At 32.7% G+C, this 26,576-nt stretch overlaps 3 protein-coding genes across 9 annotated transcripts; 2 read left to right on the forward strand and 1 right to left on the reverse strand.

Moving 5' to 3' along the window:
• The first annotated feature begins 3,946 nt into the window (after positions 1-3,946).
• On the forward strand, positions 3,947-6,388 carry LOC9304434. Of its 7 annotated transcripts, XM_021019749.1 has the most exons (7): positions 3,947-4,115; positions 4,222-4,395; positions 4,875-4,980; positions 5,329-5,418; positions 5,543-5,670; positions 5,791-5,964; positions 6,058-6,388. In XM_021019749.1, the coding sequence occupies exons 5-7, from the start codon at positions 5,655-5,657 to the stop codon at positions 6,291-6,293; spliced, it is 426 nt and encodes a 141-aa protein (XP_020875408.1). In that variant the 5' UTR covers positions 3,947-4,115; positions 4,222-4,395; positions 4,875-4,980; positions 5,329-5,418; positions 5,543-5,654; the 3' UTR covers positions 6,294-6,388. The 7 variants fall into 7 exon arrangements, with proteins under 7 accessions (XP_020875408.1, XP_020875407.1, XP_020875411.1 ...); XM_021019748.1 differs by having other exon boundaries at positions 3,947-4,395; XM_021019752.1 differs by having other exon boundaries at positions 3,947-4,395; positions 5,548-5,670.
• Positions 6,389-13,103: 6,715 nt separating this feature from the next.
• Positions 13,104-14,671, reverse strand: LOC9304436. The gene is made up of 4 exons (XM_021018443.1): positions 14,456-14,671; positions 13,911-14,075; positions 13,718-13,788; positions 13,104-13,618 (listed from the first exon to the last, which is right to left on the reverse strand). The coding sequence occupies exons 1-4, from the start codon at positions 14,669-14,671 to the stop codon at positions 13,564-13,566; spliced, it is 507 nt and encodes a 168-aa protein (XP_020874102.1). The 3' UTR covers positions 13,104-13,563.
• Positions 14,672-23,082: 8,411 nt separating this feature from the next.
• On the forward strand, positions 23,083-23,720 carry LOC9306453 (histone H2A variant 1). The gene is made up of 2 exons (XM_021016589.1): positions 23,083-23,234; positions 23,325-23,720. The coding sequence occupies exons 1-2, from the start codon at positions 23,127-23,129 to the stop codon at positions 23,601-23,603; spliced, it is 387 nt and encodes a 128-aa protein (XP_020872248.1). The 5' UTR covers positions 23,083-23,126; the 3' UTR covers positions 23,604-23,720.
• The last annotated feature ends 2,856 nt before the right edge of the window (positions 23,721-26,576 follow it).

Genomic DNA, 26,576 nt, shown 5'->3' on the forward strand with positions numbered 1-26,576 from the left:
CCGAATCTTGGACTCCTCATCTAATCATGGCACAGGCTGTGGCATTTCCTACAGAAGCCAAACAATATTTCATACCTCAGTGATTTCATAGTGGATTAGGATTCCTTCTTCTATACATTTTGCAAGTACATTTGGAAAAAAAACACCCTTGGTCTTTAGACTTATATACACTGGTATGCCATTGGATTTAATTCTTAAGATTTAAAAATATTTAATGAAATATTTTATACTATAAAACAACTGCTCTTTCGACAAAAAAAAAAAACAAAAAAAAAAGTTGCTCGAATCTTTCCAATAATCTTGATTGGAGATTATTTAATCAAATCTCCAAATCAGATATTTTTCTTAAATTCTATATTCTTCTTTGCTTTGGATTTGTGAATAAAACTATATTATGGATTGGTAATTATAAATATTTGTAGAATATTTAAACGTGACAAACAATTATTTTAATACGAAATTATTAAACTACATATGTTTAGCGGGTTAATCGTAAAAATACCAAAAGGTTAATCATATAACTTACTAAACAACAAACTATAAAAACCTAACATTGTATATATCAAAATAAGTGTTAATCTCCTTTGATACCTCTCTACATGTGTAATTGCAATAGTACGATACTAAATTACATTCTAGGGGTAAAATCTAAAAAAATCAAAAATTTAAATCATATAATTTTAATGCTAAAAATTTATAAAAATTTAATGTTACCAAGTAAAGAAATAAAATATGACCCCGCAGTGTATCGCAGGCTAAATCCTAGTGTGCTAGTAAAATGAGATCTTCATTTCTACCATTGTAGCCTTCAGATTCTGCTTCATCTTCAACAAGACAACAAAACACAAACTCCATAAGTTACGTAACATCATCATATCATTTGACTTAAGAAACAAATCATTTCTTGCTTGTTTCGTTGATAAGAGACTTATGGATGTTAGGGACTACACCTCATCCACTAATTGTTCCTTTGATGATTATGTCAAGCTCCTTATCTCCTGTGATCGCCAAATACAAATGCCTAAGAGTAATCCTCTTCACTTTTAGATCTTTGCTCGCATTTCCAGCCAACTCAAGAACCTATGCAGTTAGGAACTCTAGGATTAAAGCCGTGTATACAGCAGCAATACCACCAAGTCGACCATGTGCAGATACACTCAAGACCAGAGTTTCTGCACATGGTAGAGTTGATGCCACTGCTGATGTCTACACGGCTTCAATCCTTGAATACCTAACTACAAAGGTTCTTGAGTTGGCTGGAAGAGCGAGCAAAGATCTGAAAGTGAAGAGGATAACTCCAAGGCATTTGTAGTTGGCGATCAGAGGAGATGAGGAGCTTGACACACTCATCAAAGGAACAATTGCAGGAGGAGGTGTGATCCCTCACATCCACTAGTCTCTCATTAGCAAAACCACCAATGAGTGATTTGTTTCTTAGACAAATGATATGGTGTGACTTGCTAGTTAAGTAGCTTACGGTGTTTGTGTTTCTTTAGTCTTAGATTGGAGAAGTAGTTTAAGTGCTAAGTCTTAAGATGCTTCTCTCTATATAACAAACTATCTGAGAAAAAAAATAAAAATAGGAATGAAAATACAGACCCATCCAAGTAAAATGTAAAAATTGAATTAAAGTAGTTTGATTTATTGTTTTACTCAAGCAAGTTTTCGATTTCGCCACAAGAGACATGATACATCAACATCACAAGTCGGCTTATGTGGCAAAACAAACAGCGTGCGTGAGTAAAACAATAAAGTCTATCTTCTTCAATTCAGGTTCTACATTTTTATGCACTTGATGGATTTTTAGTTTATATTGCTTTTTCCCTTCTTAAATGTTGGAAGACGTAATTGATGATCGCAAAGGTATACGTAAGAGTAAACCTACTTTGTTGTAGTCTTCTCTTAGCTCAGATAAAAAGAACTACATAACACTAGCTAAACCGTGGAGAAAGCTGTGAAGATTTTGGAAATTGAATTCGTCAAATCGATGTTACTACAACAAAGTAAAACAATACCTCTGCATGTATAGGATGTTACTCAATGCCCTCTGCACGGAATCAGAAACTATGTGAGCGAAAAATCGCCCAGTGAGACTACAAACCCGAGGAACAAGTACCAACACGGTCTGATCCCGCACAGAAAAATGTTCACGTGTTGGTACCAACAAACACAAATTCTAATTCAATTAATTATAAATATATATTATTCACAACATAACATATACTGTCCAAAATACATAATCAAATAATCAAAAAAGAATAATATCATCAGACAAAATAATAACATCAGAACAGAACGACCGTGTACTCAGCAATGCCACATCGGAATGGTACAACCCCAACATTGGTCGACCTAAACCATATACTAACAGAATATTTACATAATATACTCGATAGGGATGCTGGCCCCTAACAAGGTGATAAGGAAGTACAGTCCAAGGCATTAACCAACCTCAATATCACTAACAGACTAACAGAGTACGGAATACATCTGTTGGCGATGCCGACCACCACAGATTGCTCAATAGAGGTAGCTAAATCAGAATAGCATGCTAATACCGGTCTTAACAGAATATCATATTTCATCCTCAGAATCATATTCAGAATTCAAACATACAAATAATTCATATCTTCATTCTATCATATTCCTAAATATTATACAAATGTATAATAACTAATAAGGGAGTTAGAACTCACCTAGAAAGATTTTTCAGATCGAACGAGTGGTTAACGGCAATTCTAGACACGTCCCAAACCACCAATTAATTCACCAATCAGATTCCGATCAATTCCGACCTCCGTTTGATGAGATCTCAGTGGCGTTGGATCCGTGTGAATGAGAGCTTTCTAACAAGGTATAGATCAGGTTCTAATTCTTCCACACTCTCCCACCAAAGCTAAAATTAACCAAGACCGAGTGCACTAATATGGAGAAGCTCAATCAACCAAAAATTTTCAATTGACAAGAGAAACGACTTTTAGATCTTTGGGGCTTCGAAACGCATATAAATACGACATATTAGGGTTGGAAGATCAAGATTCGAGCTGCCAAAATCTCTCCTTCATTTTCGGAAAAGATGAAATCGAGCTGCACTAACTTTTCCTGATTTTGCACTTTAGTCCCGGTACTTTCTCAATTTACAGATTCTGCCACAGACTTTTGAATTAATCAGAATTACCCATGAAATTAGACAGTTTTAAAACGATCAATTTAACCCAAAATCTGATTCCTTTTTTTTCTTCAAATTTGGGGTGTTACACTTTTTGTTAGAGTGGACAGGTGTCACAACGTGTTTGAATAACAAATAATCTAAAATCTTATCTAGTCAATCTAAACTCTCTTCATTTCAACAAATGTAATATATTAATTTAATTATTTAACATAAACAAATAAAATTTACTTTTTTATTATTTTCCAACACTATTTTAGTTTTCAAAGATATTTTTCTATATATAACAAACTATTTTGATATGTATGAATTAACTGTGATACAAAAAAAAAATCAATTGTGAAATAGAGTAATAAATTTTCTAGTGGTGAATTCTACAGAATCCAAATTGTGTGTTAAATGCTATCCTAAAGAAGAAGACTTCATACGCTTGGAGATTCGCTATTGGAGACGGCTCTTGATCAATGCTTTATCCGATCCCTGGTTGCCTTCACATCCACCAAGGCAGCCACAGCCTCGTAATCAAACTGTTGGAAATGATATGGTCTAAGACTGTGTGAGTGCCACAAGAAACAGCTGGAACGAAACAAAAATTAGCACTACAAGAAATATCCACATTGATAGCACGTGAACATAGCTCATCTTCCGCAACTGCTATAAAAAATAAAAAAATTATTTGATTACTATATTATAGCATTGAAACAACCCTAAGATACCAAATTAGCAAATGGAAATGTAAAATCATTTATCCCGCTAATACTTTGGCCAAAAATTTCACTTAAGCGCCACAGTCAACTCATTTCCCTCTTTCTAATAGATTCAGACCTAAAACTTCTCACAAACATTTCCCCCTTTCACCCAAAACCTATCGAGAACTTCTCACATACTCATACCTAAAAGAAATCGATTAGTGGTCTCACTCTCCTCCTTTCGATCTCACTCTCTCGTCCTCCCTCTCACTGTCTTTTTTTTTATCTCCCTCTCCTCTTTAAATCTGGTTTGGTTTTCGTTTGAAATTGTGAATCGTGTTTATAAATGATTTTGTTTAACAGCTAATGCGTCGAGATTTGTGTGTTCACGAACTCTTAACGGTGGAAAGGTTTGGAGAATTGATTAGGGTTCTTCCTCATACTCGTTACTAGTTCCTCCGGGTTTAATTTATTTTTGTTAAGTGTTGTTGTTTTATGGAGTTTCCTCAAGATTTATGTTGATCCTGAACCCCTAAGGTATTTGATTTTCTAGAGTCTAATTTTTTCGTACCATCTTTAGTGCTTGTCTTTTATGCACACCATGTGTTCGATGAAAATACTAGCTTAAAGTTTTAAAATCATTTAGGTTCTGCAACTTACCCAGAAACGTAACACTCTTTTTTACTTTGAATTTGATTTAAAGAATTGATTTTTTTCGTTTCTGTTTGTTGAGGATTTGCACAAACATGACGCCTTGTTTCTATGTCTCTTTCTCTCTACGTCTTTGTTTTGTTAGCTCGTGGTCGGGTAGATGGATCTGGGTTTGTGGATCGATTAAGAGTTATCTCTTTATATCGATGTTGCTTAGTGTTAACCAGTTTGACTTAGGATTTTGATTATGTAGTTTTTCTGTAGATGAGCTCATTGTGCTCTCTAGATGTTCGATAAAATGTCTAGGTGAGACTCAAACTGGAAAAATTGCATTCAGCCGGTTTGTTTTTTCATTGGTGTTGTAGGGTAACGATCTATAGTAGGAGGTAAGAACAAGAAGACCAAAAGATTGTTCCTAAGTTCAATAATCTCTATCTCAAGCTTCTCGTCAAGAAAACAAAATAAGGAAAGGTCTTTTATGCTTCATTTTCTCTATCTGTTCCATTGCTTTATTAAGATTTGGTCATTTTAAGAGTTGAAATTGTAAGTTCTTTAATCTGTTTCCATAGATGATTACGTTTAGCTACTTTAATTGTATTTCTACATTGAGTTTATAATGATTTGATTATCTGATGCATTATGTACCATTGGATGTTATTAGATTCTCGTGGAATGGTTTTAGTATTTAATAGGAATGCTAGTGGACATTTTATTATATCAGGTCATTGTTAAGTAAGGTCTCTTTGTTCAGTATCTCAGGACATTTTTACATATGAATGAGATATCAATTTTACGACTTTTTCTTACTCGATATTGCAGGAATCTTGTGTAGATTCTGTCTGTAATAAGGGAGCCTCTCTTAAGTCAACCTTTAGCAACTCTTGCCTTTCATATATCCTTCTCCACTAGGTAAGTCTCTATTCTTTCTTTCGTCAAGTGCAGCTAGAAGTCAAGCTCTCTTTTATTTCTAAAACTATGTGTGATGATTTATCGGTTTCCTTCTAGTAATGACTTATAATTTTCTCTGTCTCAGTTTAGTATTGACAATATACTTAGCTTCAATTAAGCTATTGGGAGATCGAGTTTTTCTTAAGACCAAAGAGGCAGAGGAAAAGACTTGACTTTTGAATAGAGAGAATTGAGAGATGGATGATAGTGAAGGTAGCATCAAACTTGTTTAATTGGTTTGGTTTCTGAATCATCATTTTGTGGATATTGTTAGTGGTAAGCTAGATTAGCTGCATTGATTTCACTTATGTGGTTCGTCACTTCTCTTTTCAGAATTCTCAGAAGTTCCTAATCTAAGCAAGTGGTTTTCGAGTTATGTCTATGAGTCACCGATGTTGGATACAAGTGATTGTCTTGAGTTTCTTGAAGAAAGTAAAGGTACAAAAGAAATGGAATTAGTCTCTTCTCATGCTAAAGACATGTCTCAATTGCAGGTTGAGTTTTCAGGTGAGTAAAGAGATTTATTTACTAATAAAGTGACTCAATAAGTTTATGGTCAAGAAGCCTGAATTTTACTTGTTTTATTTCATGTTCTAACAGAAGGTATAATGAATCTCGTCGTTGAGGACAGTGACATAGATGAAGACTGCAGTATTTGGGGAAAACCTAAGAGAAAAGGTAGCAGTATTTTTCGAAAACCTAAGAGAAAGGAAGAGACTACAACAACCTATGAAGCTGAACTAACTTCCTTGAAGAATCGAGTCCAATATCTAGAAAACGAAGTAAGGATTTTGCATAATCTCATCAACAACTTCCTTGGCAAAAGTAGTATATAGAAGTTAGGTTATTAGTTTAAGTATTGGATTAAGACTTGTATTATGTATGAATTGATTTTTGGTTTATGAAATGATGTATATCTTTTGGATGTTTATTATACATATATATAACTAAACAGGTTCCACCAAATAAAAATAGTTTAATACAACCGCATAAAATTAGAGTTATGGCACTGAATATTATAGCATCATAAAAATTATAGATCATAGCTTATATATATCGCTATTATAAGTCGTTATATCAAAGCGTTTGCCTAATGCTATGGTAGAATGCTCTATAATAACATATGGAAAAAACGTTATTGTATGTAGGAGGTCTACCATAACAGGGGCATAAGATAGCGTTTATGAAAACGCTATTAATGACATATGATAGCTCTTATCTCTTGCTAATAATGTAGATATTTCTTGTAGTGTAGAGAGTGGTTGTAGAGGAAGATATGTCGAAGAAAGCTTAGAAATCAAGCTCAACCACATTTCCAAAAATTAGCCATATGGATCCTTTGGAGATTGTAGAAGAGTAGAAATTTATTAGTTTTTAAATTCAACAAAAGAGTCTACTATGGGGAAATGTTTTATTTCTGGACAAGAATGATATGAAAGAATAAAGTTTACACATGAGTACATAAGCAACAACATATGATACAAGAAGCAACAACATAAACCATACATTATGGAGAAGACGGCCAGATGATTGGACAACAAAGTGTAACTATAAATGATGGATCCTTGGTCAATGGAAGATTGCCATCCAAATCAAGTTGGATCAAGTCAAGGCACATGCAGAATAACTATGAATGCTCTCGAAAGCGAATTGAAATACAAGCTTTGATCATGGCAATACAAGAAGGATTTACGCACCATATTTGAGGTGATTGTATCAGTGGAATCCATTGCACCAGAATATTTCACTGTTTTTCCGGAGTTAGTGCCAAGAAAGGGATCCAACAACCATTTCCACTACTGCAGTATTCTGCTGACTTAACTGTGTTACTTGAATAGCCAGATCAGAACTTGACTCTTGAACATGTGCCAAAAAAGGATTCTTCCTTCCCTTCTTGTGTTTATTACTAAGACCTTATTTTTAACGGTTGTGGATGCCAGAATCCGCAATACAAATTTTGAAATGAATCGGGTCGTCTAGCTTTGATAATTCGAATAACAATCATGAAAAAGGAAGCAAAAGAGTAAAAGTGTATGTATCTGTCTTTCGTTCAAAAGTTCTCCCCCCCATTACAATGGTTTTCGTTTTCTATTTATAGTTACATGATTCGAAACCGAAGTCGTCAATCAAGCCGCGGATCTCGCCTCTATTATTGTATCCGTTTCGAATCTTCCCGATCTCGCAGATTCCGTGTGACCCGCCTTTCATTTAATTCGCGAGATCCCGACGTTTCACTCGAGCTGGGCTGGAGCTTACTGGGCCGTTCTTTTGGTCCCCTAGACCGGGCCAACGGCCCACTTCATTCCATTGATCTAACATCTTTCTGGGCTGGATCCGAATTGCGGGATCTGACACCAACAACGGTGATTACTCTCCTGAGGACCCGAATTCTTCTTGTTATCCGCTGCCTGCCCATGAAGCATTTCATTCTACTGTACCAACCCTAGTCAAACCAGATACACTTCCACTTGGTAAACCTTATGAGACAACACATTTGTAACTTTGCATATTGTTGCCCATCTTCGGATACGTTCGAATTAGATATCATGTTTGCTTCCCCAAATCTCCGAATCTTGGACACCTCATCTAATCATGGCATAGGCTGTGACATTTCCTACACGTGCCAAACAATATTTCATACCTCACTGATTTCATAGTGGATAAGGATTCCTTCTTCTCGTACATCTATATATACATTTTGCAAGTACATTTGGAAAAAAACTCTTGGCCTTTAGACTTATTTACACTGGCATGCCATTAGATTTAATTCTGAATATTTAAAAGTACTTAATGAAAGATTATATACTTAAAACCAACTGCTCTTTCGACAAAAAAAAAAATTGTTGCTCAAATCTTTCCAATAATCTTGATTGGAGATTATTTAATCAAATCTCTAAATCATATATTTCCTTTGCTTTGGATTATTCTATATTCTTTTTTGCTTTGGATTTGTGAATAAAACTATATTATGGATTGGTAATTAGAAAGATTTGTAGAATATTTTAACGTGACAAACAATTATTTTAGTATGAAATTATTAAATTATATATGTTTAGCGGGTTGGTCGTAAAAACACCAAAAGGTTAATCGTATAACTTACTAAACAAAAAACTGTGAAAATCTAACATTGTAATATATCAAAATAAGTATTAATATCCTTTGACACACTACAAAAAAAGAGGTGTTTTGTGTCATTTATTTTGTATATTTACATTACTTATAAATGATGCAAATAAGTTTTGCATCACTTATAAAAGTGACTCTGAAAGTGGTGATGCAAATATTTTGAATCGGTTGCATCAAATATTTGCATCGATTATTATAATTGATGTTGTTTTGTATCATTTGCAAGAGACGATGTTAAATTTGCATCGGTTAATAAAAATGATGTAATTATTTGTTACGGTTATAGTAAGTGATGTTAAGATTAATATCATTTTTACAACTTTACATTGTTGAAAATTCAAAAACAAACTCTAAAACCATAAACTACTTTTGTTCCTTAATTAATTCTCAGAAATATCAATCTCGATCACATCCTTGAATTCATGCTGAAAAATCTTTTGGGTCTTTTTCATCAATGGTGCATCCCATGCATCTCTAAATCTTCTTCACGATCCTCACGGTCAGATCCTCATGGGCCTCATAATCCTAGCAACCTCAGTAACATCATCGTCCGTGTGCTTTATTTTCTTAACCGTCTTTCTGTTTCTTTCCGGGTCCTTCAACGCCTTGATGATAAAAGACTGGATCAAAACAGCACAAAATAAGTATGGAGATCAGCCTAAGATCAGCATAAAATCAAAGAGATAACAAAATAGAACTTCTAATTAATCTTTGAAAAGACACATATTTCTAAAGCCACAAACTCTTGTGGTCGTAGATTTATTCTATGAGTAGCTTTTAGCCTTTTACTTTTGTAAATTGAATGACCCAAACAAAATTTAGAACATTAAGTGACCTACAGTTTTGCGAAGAAGACGAGCCACCAAACCTCTGCTTCTTAAAGTAATCATCTTGGCGAGAAGAAGTTATTAACAAAAAAATATATATCTTAGATATTTGTATTTGGCAAAGAAAGTGTAGATTTTGTAGATTAAAGAAGTTAAGATTCCGGAGAGATTTGTATTTTGATTTACTTAGTTTTGGTGAAAAGGAAAATAGATATTTTATTTCCAACTAAGATTTTAAACTGAGGAAACAAAAAAAGAGGCGGCCAATGAAAAAATTCAAAAAGAAAAGAGAATTTTTTTTTATGATCGTCTAAATTTTGTTTTGTGTAATTAAAAATTTAGTAATAAATAGAGGATGCATGATCAGTGGATGTTAAACCACAAAATTAGTTTTAACGTAATTAGTGTAAACTTATTAAAAATTATATCATTTTTCAAGTGATGTTAATATAAATTAAGAAATACATCGATTGTTTAAATGATGTGAATTTATAAATTTGTATCAATATGTAAAAATGATACAAATTGATCTAGATTTGTATCAATTTTAATGAATTGATGCCACATAAATTAACAATAGCATCAGTTACAACAATTGATGTTAAATTATATTTTTTGTATCAATTATTAATAAGTAACTCAAATTAGTATCGTTTAACTTTTTGATGCAATTTAAGTGATGCAACCTAGCCTTTTTTTTGTAGTGACACTTATACATGTGTAATTGCAATACTACTATAATAAATTACAATCTACGGGTTAAATCTAAAAACATCAAAAATTTAAATCATATAATTTTAATGCTAAAACTTTATAAAAAATTTAATGTTGCCAAGTAAAGAAATAAAATATGACACGCGGTGTATCGCAGGCTAAATCTTAGTGTGCTAGTAAAATGAGATCTTCATTTCCACCATTCTCGCCTTCGGATTCTGCTTCATCTTGAACAAGACATAAAAACACAAACACCATAAGCTACTTAACTAGCAAATAACATCATCATATCATTTGACTTAAGAAACAAATCACTTCTTGCTAGTTTTGTTGATGAGAGACTTATGGATGTTAGGGACTACACCTTATCCACTAATTGTGCCTTTGATGATTGTGTCAAGCTCTTTATCTCTTGTGATCGCCAAATACAAATGCTTAGGAGTAATCCTCTTCATTCTCAGATCTTTGCTCGCTTTTCCAGCTAACTCAAGAACCTATATAATTAGACACTCTAGGATTGAAGCCACGTAGACAGCAACAGTAGCATCAAGTCGACCATGTGCAGATACTATGGTCTTGAGTTGCATGTGAATACGACCCATCGGAAGCTGAAATAAACAAAGAATTTCATGTTTCTTTGTAGTCTTACTTTATGAAATTTCACATTGATACTGTTTCTTTGTTTATTTCAGTTTCCAGTGGTTCGTATTCATAGGCAACTCAAGACCAGAGTTTCTGCATATGGTAGAGTTGGTGCCACTTCTGATGTCTACACGGCTTCAATCCTTGAATACCTAACTACAAAGGTTCTTGAGTTGGCTGGCAACGCGAGCAAAGATCTGGAAGTGAAGAGGATAACTCCAAGGCATTTGCAGTTGGCGATCAGAGGAGATGAGGAGCTTGACACACTCATCAAAGGAACAATTCCTGGAGTAGGTGTGATCCCTCACATCCACTAATCTCTCATCAGCAAAACCACCAATGAGTGATTTGTTTCTTAGACAAATGATATGGTGTGACTTGCTAGTTAAGTAGCTTATGGTGTTTGTGTTTCTTTAGTTTTGGATCGGAGAAGTAGTTTAAGTGCTAAGTCTTAAGATACTTCTCTCTATATAACAAACTATCTGAGAAGGAAAAAAGATAGGAATGAAAATACAGACTCATCCAAGTAAAATGTAGAAATTGAATTAAAGTAGTTTGATTTATTGTTTTACTCAAGAAAGTTTTATATTTTGCCACAAGAGACATGATATATCAACATCACAAGTCGGCTTATGTGGCAAAACAAACAGTTTGCTTGAGTAAAATAATAAAAATCTATCTTCTTCAATTCAGCTTCTACATTTTTATGCAAAATTTTGGATGAATTTTTAGTTTATATTTCTTTTTTTCCTTCTCAAATGTTGGAAGAAGTAACTGATGATCGCAAAGGAATACATAAGAATAGACGTATTTTGTTGTAGTCTTCTCTTAGATAAGATAAAAAGAAGTACATAATACTATCTAAACCGTGGAGAAAGCTGTGAAGATTTTGGAAAATGAATTTGTGTGGTCCTCTTACTTGTCTTTCATCAAAGATATGTAGAGGAATAATGCAAGAAGTGAATGATCATCTTCTTTGAACAAGCTTGATGATCTTGCATTGCGCTTCGAAGATGCAATGTAAGCTTAATGTATCTACATATCTTTGACTAATGGTCATGGAATTCTACATTTGTTTTTTTTTTTTTGTTTTGCTGTTGCTTGATTCGTTATCCACCTGAACCTGATGATCAACGCTCTTCATTAATGTTCATGCGACTTCACTCACTCTAATTCTTAGGCCCAAAGAATAATATCTACTGGGAAACATCACACATTACCGCATATGTCATCGTAAGATATCATAAAAAGACTATCCAAACGATTCGACTTATGCATTAGTCACTACAATGGAGAACTCCTCTTAGTTTTCATCAACCTCTCCAAATTAGTTGATGCAAATTTTTATCCTCAGCGTAGGACGTGCAAATTTCTATCCTCTTAGTTACTCCTTCTCAAAAGTTTGGAAGCTCACTTCTTGAGATTCATCTCCTTTCTTTCAAACGTCATAATTTTAAATCTCATCTCGTAGACGATAGGAGAAGTCCTTTGCTCCTAGAGTTGGGGTGCTATACAATTCACAGTGACATACAATCCATGTGGCTCCTAAAAACCTAAACCATGCATGCACAACTAGTGGACCATCTTCATATTCGTGAATGACTAAAATCTCTTTACTGATGCATACTCGGGCGTCAAATTGTATTGACTTGCGAGTTTAGTTAAAGTTTCATTGTTATAAATAAGCCGTATAGGCCTAAAGTTGTATGGAATTTTTGATTGAGTTATGATATCTTATTAGATAAAGGTTAGTTATGATATCTTATCCTACCCGAAAAAAGAAAGAAAATTTTACTACTCTTATTATATAAAGTTTCAACATTCTTAACAGAGCTTGTCATATTGCAAAACCGTATTTCACGAAATGCGAGACATTTCAATTAATTAATTAGATTTTAATAAGTGTTTCAATATTTTTCAGTTTTGAAACTTAAATATGCTTAACCTTTTATTTTCTTAAGAAAAACAAAAAATGATACTGAAATACATATCTACGTAAATTACAATATATAATTATAAAATATATATGTAATTATGAAAATAGTATCAACATGAATGGTGCATTAATTGTAGTCGTCATGTTTGAGTTATAATACATTTAAGATAAGTTAATGATTCCAAGGTATAGCTTATAGTATAGTAGTTTAGTAGAGATATTTTTTTTAAAACTTATAGGTGCTTTAGGGATATTGAGATTAAGTATATAAATTGAGATGAGAGTTACAAGATTAAACCAATTAAATGTATTTTGATTTATCGTTGGTTAAGTTTTAAAATAAAAATTTAAAAATTTTAAATTACGAAACCTTTTATATATATTATCAACTAATAATTTTTTATACACTCTAAAAGAAAAAAAAAACATATTTGGGGGTTTCAGTTCAAATATATGATAAGATTTACAGTTAGTTCAGTTGAAATTCAATATGATATTTGTATAGTGGCAAAAACATTGCTGCTTTTTTTTTTATAAAATAATCATTTCTCGATTAACCCGTGTATAACACGCATCCTAATCTAGTTGATTAATAAATTTGAGATTTTTGTCATATACGAACTACTTTTAGAAATGAAATAAATATTTAAAAGACATGAATTTCTATCATATCAATAGAACTCCTATATCAACAAGACAAAAAAAACAAAAAAGTCTCTTATCAAATTTCTATCTAACCAATTTGAGTGTATATTATGCTAACAAAAAGCCTCAAATAAACAAAACAAAAAATTAAAAAAACAACAAAACAAAAAAAGACAAGACGTACCGTACCGTTGACACAATGCATCCGTGCATGACTTATGTCAATTTTTCCCGACAAAGTTTGTTGTGTCTGTCTACTTTCATCATAGATCTACAAAATAATTAACAACATATCTATTAAGAATAAAAAACGTATAAAACAAAGAATAAAAACCAATAGATTAAATCGAATCTGTATCGTTTTGCTAACCGTATCGATAGTGTAAACCATTGGAGAATTCTTTCAGTTTTGTTTGTTTCCTTCCTTGCTTGGTCTAACAACTAAATCAATAAAATTTAAATAGTTTAAGACAAGTATATCTGATATTTGATCAAAATTTGATATAAATGGATTCCTTCTTCTCATACGTAAGCAGATCTAACTTTGCCACACTGCCAATTACCCCGAAAGCAGATCTAACGTTGCATCTGATCTGGGTATTTGGTTTACGCTTTATCTCCTCGCCTTTGGATTCTGCCTCATCGATCTTCAACAATGGATCAGAGAAGTTGTTGCCTCTATGGGGGCGGCTAGGTTCTTGTCTGTTGAAAAGGTTCCCTAAGACTTGCTATGCTTCAATATATATATATAGAAGAACTAAAAGGTGTAAACCTTAATTATCCTTTTTGTCAGAATGGACAGGTGTCACAACGTGTTTGGACAACAAATAATCTAAAATCTTATCTTTTAGTCAATCTGAATTCTCTTTATTTCAACAAATGTAATATAGTAATTTAATTATTTAATATAAAGAAATAAAATTTACTTTTTTATAATACACTATTTTAGTTTTAAAATATATTTTTCTATATATAACAAACTATTTGGATATGTATGAATACAAAAAATAATTAGTTATGAAATAGAGTAATAAATTTTCTAGTGGTGAATTCTACAGAATCCAGATTGTGTGTTAAATGTTATCCTAAAGAAGAAGTCTGTGATTGCTTTTTGAGACGGCTCGATGATCAACGCTTTGTCCGATCCCTGGTTGCCTTCACATCCACCAAGACTGCCACGACAAACGATAATCAAACTGTTGGAAATGATATGGTCTAAGACTGTGTGAGTTCCACATGTAACAGCTGGAACGAAACAAAAACTAGAGACTGGTTGCAAAGGAAGATATGTCGAAGAAAGCTTAACAGTCAAGCTCAGCCACATTTCCAAAAATTAGCCATATGGATCCTTTGGAGATTGTGGAAGAGTACGAATTTAGTAGCGTTTCAACAAAAGAGTCTACTATGGGGAAATATTTTATTTCTGGCCATAAGCAATAACATATGATACAAGAAGCAACAACATTAGCCATATGTTATGGAGAAGACGGCCAGAGGATTAAACGACAAAGTGTAACTATATATGATGGATCCTTTGTCAATGGAAGATTGCCATCCAAATCAAGTTGGATCAGGTCATGGCACATGGAGAGTAACTATGAATGCTCTCGAAAGCGAACTACAAGATTTGATCATGGCAATGCAAAATTATTAGGTAATGACTGTCTAGTTTCAGTCTCACTTTTATGTTCCTTCTATTATCACGAATGCCATATATTGTGACTGATACTGATTCAAACTCTTGAAACACACCAAGTATCACGAATGCCGTATAATTCTGTTGGAAATAGCCTATCTTCTTGTAGCGATTTAAACTCTTGACAGCACTATTATTAAAGTCAGATTTTTTTTAAAAAAAATTGTATTAGTGAAAAGAGTGAAAATGTTAAGAGTGATAATAGGTAGGTGTGTTTAGATAATGTAAGTGACGAAATTTTAAAAATAATGAAAATTATGTAATAATGGTTTGAATATTTAACTGTTTGAATACATTATTATTATATATATAACATTGGTTTAGGGTTCATTCGTATAGTTTTATCTCGTCATTGATTGGCCCCATTTACAATGTCGAAATTAATTATCACCTTCTTCTTACTATCTTTGATTGATTACACACAAACAATATACATATAGAAAATCCTTTATTACAGTGATACAATTTAGGCCTTCACATACTCTATAAAAGTTAAAATATCTTATATTTGAAAATATTAAAAATCTATCTAGATGCTATATTATATCGTATATGTAAGATAGAATATATTTTAAGTTTAATTTTCAAAAGAAAATCTATCTTTTAAAAACTACATGATCTAACGTCCTACTGCTATTAGATTTTTAAAAAATAAAAATATTAGATTTATTATTCGTCATGAATGCAACACATCTAACGTAAATATATACGATATTAATTTCTATCTGTATTATTTTCACATTATATATATATACATGTTAATGTTATCATGTTGGTTCAATGATGATGTTTAATTTTCATGGTATGTATCTTCACAAAATCTGCTTTTAGTAATACAAATAAACATTAAAAAACAAAAAATCTTTTTCTACATTTTTTTGTTAAAAAATCTTTATATACTTGGTATGTATACATATTTAAACATAGTGAGTGAACAGCTGGATGATGTAATTACCTTAAATTCACAATGTAGAGCAGGTGAATTTTGACTGTCTTCAATGTATATTTCCTTCCATTTCACTGATCATCTTCTATTTTAGTCCTTTCAATGTATATCTAATAGGTTGCCTTCCCCCGTTCGAGAGTCAGAATCCTAGCCAGGTGAAGATCCACTGGATGGCGGGCGGAGTGGCTTTAGAACCGAAAAAGTCAGAAATTCCAGAGACGGTTGACCGAGCGGAGACATCAGAGGAAGGAGCACTAATGGAAGAGGCATCCATTAGCTAGGGACACAAGGGCTCTTCTCTGGTAGCGGAGTCTAAGATCAAGCCAGCTAGAGAGGCAGGAAGAGGAGAGGCATAACTGATTGATTGTTGTTGACTCTTTTTTCCCGGTTCTAAAGCCAATCACAGAGAAATGGGGGCAAAAGAGCAAGAAGTAGCACCTACAATGGACCGGTTCTTTTTGTAACATGATCACAATAGTCAATAACATTTCAAATGCTGTCATTTTTTTTTAATAACACAAACCAACTATTAGCATAAAAATTAATAAATGTTAGTATGGTTTTATCCATCACAAGAATACATGTGAACAAATTAGTGAATGTTATGGGTTTCTTGATAGTACCACTCTTCATGGTTTTAGCCTATTGTAATAACTAAACAAATATACGTACATGTTACAAAGATCACAATAATTTCACAATTTATTGTCTTATGTTTCTAATAATATTGGTAAATGATGTTTATAGCATTATATGTTTAAATTAACTTTATTATTACCTTGCAACATTTAAAACTATGATATATTTTACAAATTATTTCCCCACACTTTATCTAGAGTAATAGAGATGATGAAGTTTCTCTACTATTATTTACTATACTTCTGTATATCTTTGTCTTTAATTTTTAATCTCTCATATTTTCTCTCTCCCTTCATCGCACATCTCAGACAAAGTGTTTGGTTCTGGTCAAGTGTTTAGTTCCGGTAAAGTGGACGATAGTCGAGGAGGACACGGAGGCGATGACGATGGAGATGATTATATGTGATTAACTTTTCCCACATAACGACAATAATTAAGTTTCATTGGGAAAAATATTGTAAGTGGTAATGTTTTTGATGGTGGTGGACCTGGTGGTGATGATTCGATCGGTGGTGATGATGATTTTATCAGTTTCAGTAGCTACGGCGAAAAAAGAGCTGGTGTCGTGAAGTTAGATCAAACAGAGTGGTGGGCTGAGACGGGGATTGTAATGGAGGAGGTGAGGTTATTAAAGATTTCATGGTGACGGCCATAAAACCTAATTTTGTATTGTGCTAAATATTAATTTATCTGACATACAATTTTACCATAGTCTTATATTATGGTAAATGGAAAATTCTATGTAATTAAAAATTTATATAATATATTTTGAATAACTTTTATGCATGTTACAAATAAACCTAACACATTAATTAACTGTGTACCTCTGTAACATTATCCTTAACTCGTTATTATAATATTTACCGCTTTAATATCCCTCATACATTTGCATACTTCACTTGATATTTATGGTTTATATGATGTAATAATATATTAAATAAGCTATAAAGGAAAATAACACATATTATGTAGGTTAGCGATTTATAATATTAAATATCAAGATAAACAAACAGATAACATCTAAATCAACTAATAAGCATGTAAGTTGCTGTCACAGTCTATTTACAATCCAGCAATTTCGTTGCGCTGCTTCAACAGTTCGGAGGCGGACATGAAAAGGATAAGGTACGACCAAGATTCTTCTCGTCGTTATCATCCAAAAGAAATTGGCCAAGATTCTGGGTTCCTCCGGCAAAATCTTCCGGCGAAGAGATGAATATACGAATCATTCGTTGCTGTCGAACCTAAAAAGACATGCAACATGGGTCTGTTATAAGCGTTGGCATCTTCTTCGTCTACCCTGTCTGTGAAAAAACCCATAATAAAACATGGGATTTTCATTGTTATCATGTAACCTCATTATTAATTATTATCGGTGAATATTATCTATAAGTTACATGTGAATATAGATATTATATATATATATATATATATATATATTACCTTATTCGTACAAATATTATTTAGATATTTAATATGTTATCACGTTATCACTCTAGGTTATTTTTTTTTTAATAATTGTTATCATGTTAATCATGTAAGAAATCATTGTGCATGTGCTTTTAGAAGCTCTAGCCTTTGAGTTTGGACTTTGAGTTTTCAGGATTAATCATTGTTCTCCTCGTATGACAAAGAAAACGCACACAATAGAATGAATTCACAAATATATATTCAGCATTGACTAGTTTTCTCAATAGCTTATAAGGTCATAGGTTTTTAATGCTCATTAAACAAACTGGATTCTTAATTGATGTTTGATATTGCAGTAATGTATATATATTTTATGATATTCATTTATGTTAATAAAACTTTACAAATTAGGCGTACAGTTTGACATAACTCGGATGACAATTCTTGCACCAATTCCTTTTTCTCAAGTACCAACTGCAACCAAAATAAAACAGCAACGTTTATTTACATTTTTTCAGATTATAGAATAATATGAATGATCAATAAGCTTCAACTGCAAAGTAGATGGGGAATTAAAAGATACATAATTTGTAGAATAAATTAAATTTTTAGAGGAACAAAAACCCAGGTCTTAGTGTCCAAGTCCAACCTTCTTGAAGGCCAGTAATGGTAAATTGCAAGTCGTGCCGATCTGCCCGTAGAAGATGATGAATGGTTAATATCAATAATCATTATTACATGAATAACAAGAAAGCTATAGAACTGCACTATGACATGGTTCATTTCGATCATATATTATAGAAAGATAAATAACAGTTTCGCTTTCTTTGAAAAAAAAGAAACCGCTGCGCTCATGGAAGCACTCTCTCATCTCATGAAACTCTGTTTCACCAAATTGACAGAGTGATCAAAGATATCCTTCTTGCTCATCGGTATCAAAAACAAGGGAAGGGTCTCCTCTTCAAGTGGTTTGCTCATCTCTGACCATGCTATGCTGCTTTGTTACGTTCTAATGCTTTTAATTTAGCATCTCTCGTTCTATTTTATGGCTCTTTTTTTTGTGTGCCTAATAGTTTGTTTCAAACTTTTGTAAACCTCAATTTCCTTTTGGTAATATAATTAACATTTATCAAAAAAAAAGAAGGATAAATAACAGTTGAGGCTATAACTGAATAAGTAAATATGTATGTAGTGACCTGTAACACTAATTTACAATCACAACTTGATTACTTTACTTCAGAGACATGAAATATTTTCATTTAATCTGAAAAGAAAGCTCTCTAGCTCCTTTGTTCCATTAGTTTCATTTTAAACGTTTCAAGTTTTCTAAACACGTTTGTTTCTCCTAAACAACACTTCTGTCATCCAGACTAAATGATGCTTTTCATGAGTATAAGAACGAGTTTTGAGATTAAGAAGCCTACTTTTGCTTAGTTAGATGTCTGCTCTTTTCCAAAGATAGAATCATGGGTGAATAAAAGTATATTATCATGGTATCACTTGTGATTTCAAGTCCAGTGAAGTGATCGGGCTAGACCTTACTTTGAGCTGCCTCCATGTCCGGCTCGAGTCCAAAAATAGTCTTTTCAGACGACTGTGTCATCTCCGTGATCTGGTGAACCTCGCTTACAATAAACTCATGGGGCTAGCTAGAACGACTCAACCTCTTTACTTTCGGGCCAAAATTTCCAACCAAGCTTCTTCAGCTAACTTTCTAAGATACAACGTAAGCTAAATAAATAGTAAATACAAATGCGGAGTTCCGAACCTTAGGGACTCCGGCAGAGAATTTGTTTAGAGAATTCGACCGTGGAATCTGTAACACTTACTCCGCCCGTTTGTATCTGTCAAGGTTTTAAGATTCACTCCAACTGTGGTTTCGTGAGACACGCTTTCTCGATAGTTACTCTAGAATTGTACCGGGTTTGGTCACCTTAGATAGTCGATGTCGATACAAGGCACCTTTCTCTCTTTTCTTTGTAAGCGTTACTCTAAAAGTATAAAACCAGAAATTTTGTCAAAAAACTTTAGGAATGCAGTCGGATGACTATTTTAGTTTTTCTGTGACAACTAGTTGATATGTACACGAACACAATGACCTACGACGAATAAACATTTATATATAAAAGCAAAAAAAACTAAAAAAAAATAATCAGAAATATAATGGATTCTTTTTTTTTTGTCAAACAAACACAATGGATTCTGAATCGATGTTTGATATATTTTTTGTTTGTGATATCCATTTTGTGTCAACAAACCTTTAAATATTACACGTACAATTTGAGATAACTCAAATGACATGCTTTCAACCAATTCCTCTTAATTTCTCAAGAACCAACTACAACCATAATAAAACATATACATTTATTTACTATCTTTCAGGTTATATACTAACATAATCAATAACCTTCACAGAAGTTATAATTTCAATTACGAAAAAGAGATTCTGCTTCTTGACAACTTTAAAGTAAGTGAGGAGGTAAAATATAGATAAATTGTGGAATAACATAAATGTTAGAGAAACAAACACAAGTCTTAGTGGCCAACCTTCGTAAAGGGAAATAATGGTAGATTGCAAGTAGGGCAAATCTTTCTGTAGGCTAGATATCTTCTTCATGTAGAAGATAATGAATGGTTAATATAAATATTATATGTTTGACCAGGAAAGCTACAGAAGTGCACTATGACATGGTTCATTTCGGTTAGACATCATAGACAAGTAAGGATGCTGAATGATAAATAACAGTAAGTCCATACTTGAACAAGAAAATGAGTTTTTGTTAGTCCATATATTTCTTTTTCTTCATTTGCTTCTCCAACAAGGCATGCATTTGTGTTGTCTCGACCATATGGAGTCCCTTCTGAAGTTGAAGAACTAACTTAAATTACCAACATTTGATTTTTATACTTGCCTTCATCAAGTCGATGGAGATTTATCTTGATATATATATGTCCTAATGATCCACAACACTAATTTAAAAATCAAAACTTAATTACTTGCCTTCAGAGACATGAACACTTTTATCAGTTAATCTGAAAATGAGCTCTCTCTCTTTCATTCAATTTGGTAATGTGTCAATACCACATATAATATAGGTTACATATATGATCTGATAATTTAGACACACATAAAATTTGGAAATAAAAACCTTAAAACAAATTCTCTGATTTACTGAGATCAGATTATTAAAACTGGAAAAAGATTGAAATTCATGTTCTTTTCAAGAACTTCTTTAAAAAAAAAACCACCCACCCCTCACTCTTCCAACCTGAGATACACATCAAACGTTTTGGAGAATCTCTTTCTACTTGATTAGTACCCGTACCCACCGCTGGGCCAATAGGTTTGGTAATTGTCTTCTTGCCAGGTGATGTCAGGTTATGAACATTTCTCTTCCTCGAAATGACCCCTGTAAAGAGAGCTTTACTCTTCACCGTTTTCTTCTTTGCTTGATGCTCTCTCGGATTTCGCATCCTCTTTATTTTCTTGAATTTCATCATCCCTTACACCAAACAGATTATATACACCAAATTAAACTCTTCCTCCTCCTGAGCATCTTCAGTCGCTTCCAGGTCCTCCCCCCATCATCAGCCGGCTAAGATCCATTATAGTGTCCAGATAGATCAAAGCCGGATCCTTAAAGATAAGAAAATCCTGAGCCATGAGTTGACTTAAGTCATCCGAAAACAAATCATGTTGTTCCTTTAAACCAATTGATGCCCCCATCCCTTTCTTTCCCAACAGCCTCCTCTGGATCAGCAAACAAGGATTTACGCACCATCTTTGAGGTCAGTGTAACAGTGGAATCCATTGCACTAGAATATGTCACTGTATTTCTGGAGTTAGTGCTAAGAAAGGGATCCAACATCTTCTGTTCATGGTCAGAAAAACCACTTCCACTACTGCATTATTCTACTGATTTAACTTTGTTACTTGAATAGCCAAATCAGAGCTTGACTCTTGAACATGTGCCAAAAAAGGATTATTCTTTCCCTTCTTGATTTTATTACTAAAGCCTTATTTGTAACGGTGATTACTCTCTTGAGGACCCAAATTCTTTTTGTTATCCGCTGCCCGCCCATGAAGCATTTCTACTGTACCAACCCCATTCAAACCCGATGCACTACCACTTGGTAAACCTTATGAGGCAACACCTTTGTAACTTTGCATATTGTTGTTCATCTTCGGATACGTTGGAATTAGATGTGATGTTTGCTTCCCCTAATCTCGGAATCTTGGACTCCTCATCTAATCATGGCACGGGCTGTGGCATTTCCTACAGAAGCCAAACAATATTTCATACCTCAGTGATTTCATAGTGAATAAGGATTCCTTCTTCTATACATTTTGCAACTACATTTGGAAAAAAAACCTTGGCCTTTAGACTTATATACACTGGCATGCCATTGAATTCAATTCTTAAGATTTAAAAATATTTAATGAAAGATTTTATAGTATAAAACAACTGCTCTTTCGACAAAAAAAAAACAAAAAAAAACAGTTGCTCTAATCTTTCCAATAATCTTGATTGAAGATTATTTAATCAAATCTCCAAATCAGATATTTCCTTAAATTCTATATTCTTCCTTGCTTTGGATTTGTGAATAAAACTATATTATGGATTGGTAATTATAAAGATTTGTAGAATAATTAAACGTGATAAACAATTATTTTAATACAAAATTATTAAATTATATATCTTTAGCGGGTTAATCGTAAAGACACCAAAAGGTTAATCATATATATTACTAAACAAAAAAAGTATAAAAATTTAACATTGTAATATATAAAAATAAGTGTTAATTTCCTTTGATACCTCTACATGTGTAATTGCAATACTACGATACTAAATTACATTCTAGGGGTAAAATCTAAAAACATCATAAAATATGACCCCGCGCCGTATCGCAGGCTAAATCCTAGTGTGCTAGTAAAATGAGATCTTCATTTCTACCATTCTCGCCTTCGGATTCCGCTTCATCTTCAAAAAGACAAAAAAACACTAACACCATAAGCTACGTAACTAGCAAATAACATCATCATATAATTTGACTTAAGATACAAATCACTTCTTGTTGGTTTCGTTGATGATAGACTTATGGATGTTAGGGACTACACCTCATCCACTAATTGTTCCTTTGATGATTATGTCAAGCTCCTTATCTCCTGTGATCGCCAAATACAAATGCCTAAGAGTAATCCTCTTCACTTTCAGATCATTGCTCGCGTTTCCAGCCAACTCAAGAACTTATGCAGTTAGGCACTCTAGGATTGAAGCCGTGTAGACAGCAGCAATAGCACCAAGTCGACCATGTGCAGATACACTCAAGACCAGAGTTTCTGCACATGGTAGAGTTCGTGCCACTGCTGATGTCTACACGGCTTCAATCCTTGAATACATAACTACAAAGGTTCTTGAGTTGGCTGGAAACACGAGCAAAGATCTGGAAGTGAAGAGGATAACTCCAAGGCATTTGCAGTTGGCGATCAGAGGAGATGAGGAGCTTGACACACTCATCAAAGGAACAATTGCTGGAGTAGGTGTGATCCCTCACATCCACTAATCTCCCATCAGCAAAACCACCAAAGAGTGATTTGTTTCTTAGACAAATGATATGGTGTGACTTGCTAGTTAAGTAGCTTATGGTGTTTGTGTTTCTTTAGTCTTGGATCGGAGAAGTAGTTTAAGTGCTAAATCTTAAGATACTTGTCTCTATATAACAAACTATCTGAGAAGAAAAAAAGATAGGAATGAAAATACAGACTCATCCAAGTAAAATGTAGAAATTGAATTAAAGTAGTTTGATTTATTGTTTTACTCAAGAAAGTTTTATATTTTGCCACAAGAGACATGATATATCAACATCACAAGTCGGCTTATGCGGCAAAACAAACAGTTTGCTTGAGTAAAATAATAAAGTCTATCTTCTTCAATTCAGGTTCTACATTTTATGCAAAATTTTGGATGTTTTTTTAGTTTATATTTCTTTTTTCCCTTCTCAAATGTTTGAAGAAGTAATTGATGATCGCAAAGGAATACATAACAGTAGACATACTTTGTTGTAGTCTTCTCTTAGCTCAGATAAAAAGAAGTACATCACACTAGGAGAAGTCCTTTGCTCCTAGAATTGGGGTGCTATACAATTCACAGTGACATGCAATCCATGTGGCTCCTTAAAACCTAAACCATGCATGCACAACTAATGGACCATCTTCATATTCGTGAATGACTAAAATCTCTTCACTGATGCACACTCGGGCGTCAAATTATATTGACTTGCGGGTTTAGTTAAAGTTTCATTGTTATAAATAAGCCGTATAGGCCTAAAGTTGTATGGAATTTTTGATTGAGTTATTGTATCTTATTAGATAAAGGTGATTTATGATATCTTATCCTACCCGAAAAAAGAAATAAAATTTTACTAATCTTATTATATAAAGTTTCAACATTCTTAACAGAGCTTATCATATTGCAGAACTGTATTTCACAAAATTGGAGACATTTTAATTAATTAATTAGATTTTAATAAGTGTTTTAATATTTTTTCAGTTTTGAAACTTAAATATGTTTATCCTTTTATTTTCTTAAGAAAAACAAAAAAATATACTGAAATACATATCTAAGTAAATTACAATATGTAACTATAATATATATATGTAATTATGAAAATAGTATCAACATGAATGGTGCATTAATTGTAGTGGTCATGTTTGAGTTATAAGACATTTAAGACAAGTTAATGATTCCAAAGTTTAGCTTACATAGTATAGTATAGTAGTTTAGTAAAGATTTTTTTTTAAAACTTATAGGCGCTTTAGGGATATTTAGATAGAGTATATAAACTCAGATGAGAGTTACAACATTACACTAACTAAATGTATTTTGACTTATCGTTGGTTAAGTTTTAATATAAAAATTAAAAAATTTAAATTACGAGACTTTTATCTATATTATCAACTCATAATATTTTATACAATCTAAAAGAAATAAAAAATAATTGGGGGTTTCAAACCCAAATATATTATAAGATTTAAATTTGGTTCAGTTTAAATTCAATATGATATTTGTACGGTGGCAAAAAAAATTACTACTTTTTTTATAAAATAATCATTTATCGATTAACCCGTGTATAACACGCATCATAATCTAATTGATTAATAAATTTGAGATTGTTGTCATATACGAATCACTTTTAGAAATGAAATTAACATTTAAAAGACATGAATATCTATCAAATCAATAGAAATCCTATATCAACAAAACAAATAAACAAAAAAAGTCTCTTATCAAATTTCTATCTAACCAATTTGAGCGTATGTTATACTAATAAAAAGTCTCAAATAAAGAAAACAAAAAATCAAAAAAAAAATCAACAAAACAAAAAGGACATGACATACCGTACCGTTGACACAATGCATTCGTGCATGACTTATGTCAATTTTTTCCGACAAAGCTCGTTGTGTCTGTCTACTTTCATCACAGATCTACACAATAATTAACAACATATCTATTAACAATAAAAAACATATAAGACAAAGAATAAAAACCAAACGATTAAATCGAAATCTGTATCGTTTTGCTACCGTATCGACAATGTAATCAAATTCCACTGGAGAATTCTTTTAGTTTTTGTTCGATTGCTTGGTCTAACAACTAAACCAATAAAAGTTAATCAGTTTAAGACAAGTATATCTAATATTTGATCAAAATTTGATATTTTCTTGCCTGAAATTGATTTCTTCTTCTCGCACAAAGGAAGATCTAACGTTGCCACACTGGAGAGAGCTACAAGAGTGCATGCTTCTGGGTATTTGGTTTAGGCTTTATCTCCTCGCCTTTGGATTCTGCATCATATGGATCAGAGAAGTTGTTGTCTCTATGGGGCGGCTAGGTTCTTGTCTTTTGAAAAGGTTCTCTAAGACTTGCTATGCTTCAATATATATATATGTATACAGAAGAAATAAAAGGTGTAAACCCTAATTATCCTTTTTGTCATAGCGGGCAGGTGTCACAACGTGTTTGGACAACATATAATCTAAAATCTTATCTTTTAGTCAATCTAAACTCTCTTTATTTCAACAAATTTAAGATATTAATTTAATTATTTAATATAAATAGATAATAATTAATTTTTTTAATTTTCCAACACTATTTTAGTTTTCAAAGATATTTTTCTATATATAACAAACTATTTGGATATGTATCAATTAACTGTGATACCAAAAAAAAAAAAATCAGTTGTGAAATAGAGTAATAAATTTCTAGTGGTGAATTCTACAAAATCTAGATTGTGTGTTAAATGCTACCCTAAAGAAGAAGACTTCATACGCTTGGAGATTCGCTATTGGAGACGGCTCTTGATCAACGCTTTGTCCTATCCCTGGTTGCCTTCATATCCACCAAGACAGCCACAACCTCGTAATCGAACTGTTGGAAATTATATGGTCTAAGACTGTGTGAGTGCCACATGAAACAGCTGGAACGAAACAAAAATTAGAGAGTGGTTGCAGAGGAAGAGTAGAAAAAAGCTTAGCAA

This window comes from Arabidopsis lyrata, assembly GCF_000004255.2.
Source record: "Arabidopsis lyrata subsp. lyrata unplaced genomic scaffold ARALYscaffold_7, whole genome shotgun sequence".
NCBI lineage: Eukaryota > Viridiplantae > Streptophyta > Magnoliopsida > Brassicales > Brassicaceae > Arabidopsis > Arabidopsis lyrata.

Excerpts from the sequence above, each read along its gene's own strand:
- LOC9304436 (XM_021018443.1), bottom strand. The coding sequence starts at position 14,671 with ATGTGGCTGAGCTTGACTGTTAAGCTTTCTTCGACATATCTTCCTTTG. Across the intron at positions 14,076-14,455 it reads TCATCGAGCCGTCTCAAAAA|CAAGTCTTAGGGAACCTTTT; the intron begins GCAATCACAGAC and ends ATTGAAGCATAG. Across the intron at positions 13,789-13,910 it reads ACGTTAGATCTGCTTTCGGG|TTGTTAGACCAAGCAAGGAA; the intron begins GTAATTGGCAGT and ends TTATTGATTTAG.
- LOC9304434 (XM_021019748.1), top strand. Across the intron at positions 5,965-6,057 it reads ATTGCAGGTTGAGTTTTCAG|AAGGTATAATGAATCTCGTC; the intron begins GTGAGTAAAGAG and ends ATGTTCTAACAG.
- LOC9306453 (XM_021016589.1), top strand. The coding sequence starts at position 23,127 with ATGATAGACTTATGGATGTTAGGGACTACACCTCATCCACTAATTGTT. Across the intron at positions 23,235-23,324 it reads CCAAATACAAATGCCTAAGA|ACAGCAGCAATAGCACCAAG; the intron begins GTAATCCTCTTC and ends GAAGCCGTGTAG.